General features: G+C 33.5%; 1 protein-coding gene across 1 annotated transcript; it reads left to right on the forward strand.

The window, feature by feature from the left end:
- LOC125921546 (olfactory receptor 5AC1-like) lies at positions 1-6,203 on the forward strand. The gene is made up of 2 exons (XM_049629161.1): positions 1-103; positions 5,263-6,203. The coding sequence occupies exons 1-2, from the start codon at positions 1-3 to the stop codon at positions 6,201-6,203; spliced, it is 1,044 nt and encodes a 347-aa protein (XP_049485118.1).
- The last annotated feature ends 6,123 nt before the right edge of the window (positions 6,204-12,326 follow it).

A 12,326-nucleotide genomic window follows, 5' to 3' on the forward strand; every position in this document is an offset into this window, starting at 1 on the left:
ATGAGGGCCACACTTGGTGATACTGTTTACAAAGACTCTGAATTTGGATCTGGACATTCTGAATTTCATGAGTTTTTGAGACATTTGAAGAAACTATCCGGTGGTTGGAATGTGGCAACATCAAGAGCAATAAGAGAAAGGAAATTATTATGACCTAAAAATTGCTCAGGGGTAGTTTGTCAAGATGCCCTCACAGTGAACTCTAACGACACAAAGTGTATTTCTAATTGTTACACCTGCTATGCCTGGGTTATTCCCCAATTAGCTCACAATGCCCAGTAGAACAGCTTTGCCCCCAACCTACAGGGAATCAATCCATTGGTAACTTTTACTGAGGGAATTTAAAATATATTTTTTTTCTTTTTCATGAATAGATTTGGAAAAGAGTACAAATAAATACCTTCTCCCTGCAGTCGAGGTTTCCAAGGAAAATCTTTGCGCAAGTAATCACTGCTTCATTCTGCACCTTCCACTTTTCTTCATTTAAAGATTTTAGGAGGAAGTACAGCGGATGTGGGTGTGAAAGCAGCTAGAAACTTCATCAGTTTGGCGATTCATAAAGATGTCTCTGGCCCCAATGTAAAGTATGGTAGAGGGAAATTTATATTTCTTCCCTTTAGAAACCCACCATCTTTCCTTCAAGAAACCCATCATTTCTCAATCCCGAAAAGACTTTAAGAAATTGAGTGAGGACACTAGGATCCGTCTAATTTTCATTATTTGTAGTTTTTCAATTTTTTTATTTGATAATGAGACATCCAGGTGAGAAATGAAAATCCTGGTAACCCTATGAGGTTTTTCATTTAACTTCAGGGTAGACCATTCTGGATGCTTGTCATAAATACTAAATGTTTGACTGATGAGGAGACACAAATAATATTTCTTTTTAATAGTAAACTTGAGATAATACAAAAAGGAGGCAAATGATAAAATGATGATAAAGACTCAAGAATTTCAGAGGTTATTTCATACCATAGAAACTTTTCATTGTCAGGCTAAGGACAACTAAATTATGCTGCTTAAACTTCCTTAATTTGTTCATGGAATCATGAAAAGATGAGCTAAAGTCACCAATGATAACATTATTAAGCCCTTTGTTTCCAATGGATATATGTGTGTGCATATATATGTGTGTGCATACACATACACATACACATATATATGTGTATATCTATATGATATAGAGATACATATGGATATTAAAAAGATCTAAGAACTTAATAGCTCTTGACTTAATTATAAAAATAGGATGTATCAATTATGGATTTAAAGTTGGCAAGAAACCTAGGCAGGCTCACTCAGGACAAAACCCCACCTTAGAAATTAAATGACTTGCCCTCAGTGTCTATTAAGGCTAATTTTTAGAAGAGACATTTCAGTCATTCTTGCTGCATGTGCTGTGTTTCTAGGCCTTCTCATGGGTATATGCTTTAAAAGATAACTTTTTTAATGTTATTTGTTTTTGAGAGAGAGGGGGAGAGAGAGCAAGGGAGGGGCAGAGAGAGAGAGAGGGGGACAGAGGATCCGAAGTGGGCTCTGTGCCGACAGCAGAGAGCCTGATGTGAGGCTGGAACCCACAAACTGTGAGATCATGACCTAAGCTGAAGTTAGATGCTTAACTGATGGAGCCACCCTTGCACCCAAAAGATAAATTTTTAAAGCTATTTTTTTTCTATTCTCAAGGAATATGGGAAATAACTCCTCATTCTCCCTAATGTTGAACCATTATGAAAATATTGTCTATGGAGCCATTTTAAAGTTAAACAATACAATTTGGGTATATAGGTAGATTTTTAAATGTATTTTAATCAGCAAGAAGTGTGTGTATAAAATTGTGTTATTCATTTTATTTTGGGAAACAATGAATTTACACATCAAATTATAGGTAGATTTTTCTCCCTCTAGGTGATCTAAGAGTCTGTGCATTTACCTCTAAATACCTTGGGATCTCTTCTTTGGATTTGCTTTTAGACAACATTTATAGGTCATAGAACAAAATCAAGCAAATTATTTCAGGGATACATCAAATATAAAGAAAGGAACCTGAAAATGAAGAAAACTATTTAAAAAAAACATTGTGTTTATATATCTAACTTTGTTTACAAAAAAACTTTTGTCTGAGAGAGGGAAATTACTCTCTATGGATGAATTCAGATACAACTGAAAATATTCAAAAGCATATGCTACATAATACAAAGCCTTTTCTATATTTTAAAATACAGAAAACCTATAAAATAAAATTTACTTATGATTAATTCCTAATTTTTCATTAAAATATTTATTGCCACCTACTAAATGCAATAGTATTATTATTCCTGTTGCTCTCTTTTTCTCTTCTTTACTATTAAAATTTAAGACTATCCTTAAATATATGTCATTGACCATATATAAATATCTATAATTCTATAAAATAGGATGACTATATATTGTGTTTTTATCACAAAAGCAGTTTTGGAGGTACTGTGTATTTTTCTCCTCCTTTATTCTCCCCTCTCACCTCCACCAGACAATAAATATTAACAAGCTAGGGTCTATCATTTTATACAATCTTTATGTTCTTATGGTTTTTGCAAATATATGTGTGTGTGTGTGTGTGTGTGTGTGTGTGTGTGTATTCACAGATCTACAGAATGGGAATTTTAAGACTCTATTATCTATTTGTTTAATGAGATAATGTTAAATACATTTCTCTGCATCTTATTTTTCTCACATTCTTAGCAATTGTGGAAATTTCTTTCAGACAACTCGTAGATCAACAGCTCATTTTATTGATTTTAGCCATAATATTGGTTAGTCTGGTTATGCCAAAATTTGTTCAACCATTGTTTCATCCTGTTGGTTTACATATTATTTCCAGTCTTTTGCCACTGTGAACAATGTTGTAGACTTTTCTACCTATGAAATATGTTATTGCTATAGAATAGATAGAAGGCATGGGTTGCTCAGTTGAAAAGTATGTGTATTTTTATTTATTTTTCATTATTAAAAAAATTTAATGCTTATTTATTTTTGAGAGGGAGAGACAGAGCAAGCTGAGGAGGTGCAGAGAGAGAGAGGAAGACACAGAATCTGAAGCAGGCTCCAGGCTCTGAGCTGTCAGCACAGAGCCTGACATGGGATTCGAACTCACAAACTGTAAGTGAGATCATGACGTGGGCCAAAGTTGGGTGCTTAACTGACTGAGCCACCAAGGTGCCCCTGTGTATTTTTTTTAAATATTACCAAATTGTTTTTCAGTCTTAATAATTTACATTTTTATTAGTAAGGGTGACAGTGGCATTTTCTAAATTCTAACAATCAGATTTTGCTAATCTGAGGAATGAAAAATAACGTCTTATTTTATTTACACATCTTGAATACTAGGGAAGGTGCTCACCTTCCTCACATTAACTCAATGTGTTGACATATTCTGTGACTTGCCCATTCAATTCCATTTTTTTTTCTGTCGAATTACTTGACTTTTCTTACCAATTAGTAATATTTCCTAGCATGTGATAGGAACTAATATTTAGCCTATTATATTAACTATACATATTTTTTCCAACATTTTATTCATCTTTTACCTTGTGAAATATTTGATACATACTTCATTTTCATGTATTTAAACATTATATTAAATACACTTATATCCTTATTTATAATTCGTGGGTTTCTTAGAGATTTTTGTAATATATTTAAATTATATTTATTTTATGAATTTTCTTAGAATATTTAAATAGTTTTTTTTTAATTTTTTACTTTTAAGCCCTTGATCCAGTAACAATTTTAAAACAAACATGGAAAACAAAGCCATTCTTACTTTTTTTTTCTGAAATAGGCAAATGTAGCCATAATATTTTCTCAATTGAAAAATCACCCATGTACTATATTAAATGCCAATACATATAGTTGAATCAGTCTTTGGAGTCTTTATTTGGTTTTACTATTATATTTTCCTATTTTCATGTCATATTATATTCTATTAAAGGCTTTATGTTGTAACACCACTGCACACTTAACTTTGTTACTGTTCATATTTTCCTTGTCTCTTCAAAATAATTTTATTTTATAGAACTTTATGCTTATGCTATTATGTTAAAAAGCAGTTAGGATTCAGGGGCACCTGGGTGGCTCAGTCAGTTAAGTGACCAACTCCTGATTTTGGCTCAGGTCATGATCTTGCAGTTTGTGGGATCGAGCCCCACACTGAGCTCTGTGAAGCCTGCTTGGGATACTCCTCTCTCTGCCCCTCTCCTGCTCAGGCTCTGTCTCTCTCTCTCAAAATAGATAAATAAAAATAAATAATCTTAAAAACAACTAACTGAATTTAATTTCTAGCTGAAATTGAATTCTAACGACATATTTATAATACTCGGTCTTCTTATCTGAGAACATATTTTGGCTATTTCTTTAGAAACTGTATAATACTTTTCGGTAAGTTTTACAATTTTATTCACAAGGTCTTATATATGTTAAAAATATTTCAATGTATTTTAAGGTGTATGGCTATTGTAACTGATATATATCCTTTTTCTTTCTTGCTTGCACTGAAAAAAATCTCGTGATTATTTACGTATTCATCCTGCATCTGGTACTTATTAAAGTCATAATGTTATTTGTTTAATTATAACACTATAACATTAGTAAAAATATGAATTTATCTCCCACAATTTTTATGACATTTCATTATATCTTTGTTATATTTTGTTTTCATATCTTAGATGTATTGAAGTTTCTGAAAAATACTGTACAGTAATGGTCAGAGTAAGCATTTCAATCTGTCCTAATTTGAGGAAGATGCTATATTGTCTAGAATGTGTGCTATTGGCTTTGATTACTCATCTTTAGCACATTTCAAAAGCTTAATTCTATTTTTAAAGCTTTTATAACTAGAAGATGATTATTAAATTGAAATTAATTTTTTCCAAATTAAAAAACAAAACCACTTCTCTTATACAACTAATAAACTCTCTATATATAATAAATTATATATAATAAATATGTATAAATATAAATACATAAAATAAATATACATAATAAATTCCATATATATGGTGTGTAAATGGTATATATATATATATATATATATATATATATATTCCCCTTAATTTTGAGGAAGAGTTGCCCAAATACATATTGTTTGTAAAGAATACTGAAGTGTAAAGATAAATGTTCTGGTTAAAAGGGATATGTAAATAAGCAAGATACATTTATTTGCAAATAAAATGTGATTATTTTCACAGTCTTTTATGACTCTGTTTTTCACTTACTCTTCCATTTCAGTGATCAACTTGAGTGAATCTGATGGAAACAAAACACAGGTGATGGAGTTTGTTCTCATGGGACTTACAGATCTTCCAGGGCTGCAGGTCCCCCTGTTCCTGGTGTTCTTGGTCATCTACCTCACTACCATGGTGGGCAACCTCGGACTGATTTTTCTCATCTGGAAGGACCCCCATCTTCATACCCCCATGTACTTACTCCTTGGCAGTTTAGCCTTTGCAGATGCTTGTTCCTCCACCTCTGTGACTCCCAAGATGCTGATGAATTTTTTATCCAACAATCACTTGATATCCCTGGTTGAATGCATCACCCAATTTTATATTTTTGCTTCCAGTGCAAACACTGAATGTTTCCTTCTGGTAGTGATGGCCTATGATCGCTATGTAGCTATATGTAATCCTTTGCTTTATCCAGTGGTGATGTCCAATATCTTTTGCATTCGGTTATTAGGTGTTTCATATATTATAGGGTTTCTTCATCCTATGATGCACACCAGTTTGTTATTTAGATTAACTTTCTGCAAGTCCAATGTAATACATTATTTCTACTGTGAAATTTTACAACTGTTTAAGATTTCCTGTACTGACCCTAGAGTTAATATGCTCTTAATTTTTATATTTTCAGTCTTTATACAATCTTTCACCTTTATGACTATTATCATCTCTTATTCCCATGTCCTCTTTGCCATCCTGAAAAAGAGGTCTGAAAAGGGCAGGAGCAAGGCCTTCTCCACATGCAGCGCCCACTTGCTCTCTGTCTCTTTGTTCTATGGCACTCTCTTCTTCATGTATGTGCGTCCTGGGTCTGGCCCAGCTGAAAATCAAGATAAAATGTATTCTGTATTTTACACAATCATAATTCCCCTGCTAAATCCTTTTATTTACAGTTTGAGAAACAAAGAGGTTATAAATGCCTTGAGGAGAATAATAAAATATAAATAGTTCTTAAGGCAAAATTTAAACTTGCTCATTTCAAACTGTGCAAAATGCAAGGGGTCTGAAGTTATGAAAAGTAGCTTTGGCTTTATAAGTTTAACAGAAGGCAGTGTCTAGGGCAGTTTCTGAGTGCTGTATGATGAAAGCTTCATTGGGTATTTGTTTCAATGTAAGGAGATCTTAATATCACACAGAATTGAATCACTGATTAAAAATAGACCACCTTTAAGAAAACTAAGCATTTAAAATTTGTGATTTTTTACTCTTTGTACATTGCCTCTAAATTAGATATAATAATAGTTTGTAACATGATTGTAGCAGATATTTATGTTTCTTTGCTTGAGGCTGGAATGACTGAGCCAAGATAATTGTCCAAAGCCTGTATATCAAAAGTTTTGCTGCTTTTCCAGTTTGCATTCTGACCAACAGTGTAAGAGGGTTTCCCCTTCTCTTTATCCTCAGCAACACCTGTTGTTTCTGGTGTTGTTAATTTTAGCCATTCTGACAGGTATGAGGTGGTATCTCACCGTAGTTTTGATCTGTATATCCCTGATGATGAGTGATGTTGAGCATCTTTTCACGTTTCTGTTGGCCATCTAGATGTCTTCTTTAGAAAAATGTCTATTCATGTCTTCTGCCCATTTTTTAAGTAGATTATTTGTTTCTCCCATGTTGTGTTGTACAAGTTCTTTATATACTTTGGATATTAACCCCTTTATCAGATATGTCATTTGTGAATATCTTCTCCCATTCCAAAGACTGCCTTTTAGGTTTGTTGATTGTTTTCTCAACTGTGTAGAAGTTTTTATCTTCTTTTTTAATGTTTTTTTTTTATTTTTGAGGAGAGAAAGCATGAATGGGGTGGGGGGAGTGAGGGAGACAGAATCTGAAGCAGGCTCTGCGCTGTCCGCACAAAGCCAACGTGGGGCTTGAACTCACAACTCACAAACCGTGAGATCGTGACCTGAGCTGAAGTTGGACCTCAACTGACTGAGCCACCCAGGCACCCCAGAAGCTTTCTGTCTTAATGAAGTCCCAATAGTTTATTTTTGATTTTGTTTTCCTTGCCACTGGCAACATGTCTAGTAACAAGTTGCTATGGCTGAGGTCAAAGAGGTTGCTGCCTGTGTTCTCCTCTAGGATTTTGATGGCTTCCTGTCTCACATTTAGGTCTTTCATCCATTTGCAATTTATTTTTGTGCATGGTGTAAGAAATGATCCAGCAATGCTCTCCTAGGTATTTCCCCAAATGATATAAAAATGCAGATTCAAAGGGATACATGCACCTCAATGTTTATAGCTGCATTATTAACAATAGCCAAATTACGGAAAGAGCCCAAAGGTCCACTGACTGATGAATGGATAAAGAAGATGTGGTATATATATAATAGAATGTTACTCAGCCATCAAAAAGAATGAAATTTTGCCATTTGCAATGACATGGACATAGCTAGAGAGTATTATACTAAGCAAAATAAGTCAGAGAAAGACAAATAACATGATTTCACTCATATGTAGAATTTAAGAAACAAAACAGATGGATATAGTGGGGAAATAAAAGAGAGGCTAAACAGGAAATAGACCCTTAACTACAGAGAACAAACAGAGGGTTGTTGGAGGGGAGGTGGGCAGGGGGATGGGTTAAATAGGTGAAGGGTTTTAGGAGGCCACCTGTTGTGATGAGCACTGGGTGTTTTATGTAAGTGATGAATCACTAAATTCTACACCTGAAACTAATATTACACGGTGTATTAATGAAACTGGAATTTAAACAAAAACTTGAATGAAAAAAAAGTCTTGCTGCCTTTTGATTGTTCAGAGACTCAGATGAAGTGACTTCTTAGAGGAAACTGTCCTGAAGAGAAAACTTTCTTTGTAGTGAAGAAAATATTTTGAAAAGTACAGAATATAAGAGAATGGTGGATATTATTGAGAAGAATCTTAACTGGGATAAAATAAAAAGTAGACAATTAATTAAAAGTATGGCTCAACTGTATGAAAATACACAGTATATTTTATCAGGGAAATTATAGGCAATATTGGTATTCAAGAATTTGTAGATATTGGAAGATTTCAGGATATATCTCCTCAGACATTAGGAATATGCTGCATTTATCTTTTCATGTTTAATCATGCAGAAACATAAGTTTCCATAGTTATTGCTCTTATAATCTCTTACATGTCTATTACTCAAGTAAAAATAATTTACTTCTTTAGTTAGACAATGAAACATATCTTAATTTGGGTAAGTGCCACTATGGAATGTTTTTTTTATTTCTGAAATGATTATAAAAACTTTCAGTGTAATATTTATTTTTCTTTCATTGGCTACTCTAAGAAATATGTAGTGACTTTCTCCATTGGACATATGAATTTAAAGGAACTCTAAAGTGGCAAATGTATAATTTGTTTCAATCTGTAATATCTTTGACTACCTATTGCCACTGCAAAATATCCAGGTGATGGCTTGATATTGGTGAGCAGTAAGGAAGAATTAAGAGGAAGAATAGCATATTCAGAAAATCTGATGTACAGACTTAACAGGAATGCAAGCTAGGAAGATGTAAGGCTGAGGACTGAAGCCAGCACTGTACAGGTCCTCCAGCATATTTTAGATAATCTTTGACTTTTTGACAGGGCACAAAGAGTACATGAATGTAAAATGATTACATCAATGTGCTTGGCAATCTAAACAGGGAGAGACAAGAAGAGGGTACACATTGAAGTGAACTGAAATCACAATTTCTACAAATCAAATACAGTATTAGGAGAAAATGATCCTTATCATATAAATGGAGGTAATAGAGGCATGTTGGTGCTGATGGAGATCTAAATGACTATTCTATGTTTCTGCAAGGTCCTATGTCCTCTCTTCAACTAGGCAGAGGGAAAGGTTTAGATTTGTGAATAAGGACACTATTATTTCAAAATACAAGTGCTGTGAAACCATATAATATTTAAACTAATAAGAAAATTTAACATATTGGGGTATTTATTGTTTAAGAGTATTTTAGGGAAGAACCTCCTACTGAAGAGGTTCTATGGTGCATTTACAACCTTTCAGCTGGTGACTCTAAAAGTGGCAAGTCAGGATCAGTCTGAAATACACATCATCAAGCCATTTCCTAGAAACAAAGGAAATCTTGGATTCCTAAGCTAAACATCCTCAATGGATAGCATTTATCCATATTCACAAGGATATGTTTGTGGTGAACAGTCTCAGACTCTAGGGGTAAAGAGACTATCTACAACCTTAAAGACAGAGACTGGATTACCACTAAAAGAAAAATATGTATGGTAGCATTTTGTCTGTTGCACTGAGACTACAAAGACAATGAAACCACATTTACAAACTATTGAGGGAAAAATAATGGGTTCCATAAATAGTATTGAGACAAACTGTATGCAGAGAAACTGTGAATGGCTGGGTAGGCTGAGGGCACTGCTCAATTCAGGGGCAGTATTCATGACACAATATTGTGTGGCTGACTGCCTTGTGCATAAGATACTATAAGCAATGGACCAATAGATGATGATAATGTGACTGGTAACTGTATTGTAAGTATATGTTAGAGTTTAAAGACTCAAAAATAAATTAAATAATATCCCATCACTCTTAACAGAATTTTGGCAAATATCAGAGGATACTCTCTTAATTAAGAGGCCCTATGATAAGTGTTATGTAGTATAAACTGTATGCTATAACTCACTTTGAGACAGTGTTTTCTGCTTTTCTAAGCCTATAAAAGCAAATTTCATCATTCCTTTGGTTATTTGTGGACAAGTCACAACTTTAGTTTTTTGAGAATGGGTTGCTTGAGAGATATTCTGACCTGTTATGATAGCTAGTGTTGAATGGCTCATTCACTGTCAATCACAAGTCACACTGCCCACTGATTCCTATAGATTCCCTGTCGTAGATACTGTTGATGGTTGCCCATATCTTTTTTAGCTGTACATCTGCATCTGAGGGCTTTCCCTCATGGCCAGAGCGATTCTACCCTCACTTAAGGCAGACTAGAAAACTGAGAAGTAAATGTTCTTTTTAGAATCTCTTCCAGATCATCTATCAACCAATGATTGATGGGAGATGGTGAGTAAATACCCTCAATTCTTTGTCCTTTGGTTGATATAATGCTTTTGAAATTCATGCCTAATGATATTTCCAAAAAAAGATTAAGCTTGATTGCCCACAGTTGTAATTTTTTTAAATTACTTTTTATTGGCTACATTCCCTTTCCTGTCTCACTTTCTCACTTATCAACTGTTCCTAAATAAATTACTTGCACTCAAATCATGTCTCAGGGTCTGGAAGAACATGAAGATGCCCTTATTCTCTTAAGGTCATATTTTATATTTTATACAGGAATCAGGCATACCTGTACCATCTTATTTCAATATGACACAATTATTACTTGGTATAACATTATTTGAAGATATATTGTGATTAATTAAAGTGATATACTGTATACTGTAAAGGAACAACCAAAAAATAGACAATGTATAAATAGTAAGCCAAAGGTGGATATAAAGTGAAATCACAAAAAGCCTCTATTAATCCAAAAGCAGTCAGGAAAAGAAAAGAAGGAGAATGAGGAACAGATGCAATGGACATAGAACATCTATCATGTTAGCTAAAATGGTAACTTTTAACCCAACCACATCAATAATCTCATTGAATATAAATGGTATTATATACCAAATATAAGACAGATTATCTGATTGGATTCAAAAGCAAGATCTAATCATACACTGTTCAAAAGAAACACATCAAATATAAAGTCTTAGATAAATTAGAAGTAAAAGGATAGAAAACAGATCCATCATGCAAACACGAATCAAAAAAAAAAAAAAAGCTATAGCGGCTATGGAGCAAAACAGACCTTAGATCAAGGAATATTACCAAGGATAAAGAGGGACATTGCAAAATTATATAGGGTTATATAGGGTTCAATTAATTAAGACAAAATAATACTAAATATGTAAATACTGAACAATGGAGCTTCAAAATACTTGAAGAAAAACTGATAAAGTAGAAACGAGAACCAGACAAATTCACAATTATAGATTAAGTTTATAGTACTCCTTTTTCAATAATTTATTTGGCAATTAAAAACCATCCTTCCAGGGACACCTGGCTGGCTCAGTCAATGGAGCACGTGACTCCTGATCTCGGGGTTGTAAGTTTGAGCCCCATGTTGAATGTAGAGATTACTTTAAAACAAAATTTTTAAAAAAATGTCATCCTTCTAAATACCCATATGTCAAAGAGATAGTAATAAGGGAAAGAATATATTTTAAATAAAGTGAAAATAAAAATACAAATGTTTAAGTATGTGGGATATAGGTAAAATAGTGCTTAAAGAGAAATTTATATCATTAAATGCTTATATTAGAAAATAAAAATAATTAAATTAAGGTTAAAACTTCTACATTAAGACATTATAAAAAGAACAAATTGAATCCAAAGAAAGCAAAAAGAAATTTATAAATTACGAACACAAGTCAATTAAATTGAAACAAAAATTATACAGAAAAATCAATAAAATGAAAAGCCTGGTTTTTATTTATTTATTTTATATCCAGTTTCTCTACTTCTTTTTTTTATTATATGAAATTTATTGTCAAATTAGTTTCCATACAACACCCAGTGCTCATCCCAAAAGATGCCCTCTTCAATGCCCATCACCTCCTCTCTCCTCCCTCCCACCCCCCATCAACCCTCAGTTTGTTCTCAGTTTTTAAGAGTCTCTTATGCTTTGGCTCACTCTCCCACTCCAACCTAGTTTTTTTCTTTTTTTTTCCTCCCCCTCCCCCATGGGTTTCTGTTAAGTTTCTCAGGAGTGAAACATAAGAGTGAAAACATATGGTATCTGTCTTTCTCTGTATGGCTTATTTCACTTAGCATAACACTCTCCAGTTCCATCCACGTTGCTACAAAGGGCCATATATCATTCTTTCTCATTGCCACGTAGTACTCCATTGTGTATATAAACCACAATTTCTTTATCCATTCATCAGTTGATGGACATTTCGGCTCTTTCCATAATTTGGCTATTGTTGAAAGTGCTGCTATAAACATTGGGGTACAAGTGCCCCTATGCATCAGTACGCCTGTATCCCTTGGGT

Source organism: Panthera uncia, chromosome C2 (assembly GCF_023721935.1).
Source record: "Panthera uncia isolate 11264 chromosome C2, Puncia_PCG_1.0, whole genome shotgun sequence".
In the NCBI taxonomy this organism is placed as follows: domain Eukaryota; kingdom Metazoa; phylum Chordata; class Mammalia; order Carnivora; family Felidae; genus Panthera; species Panthera uncia.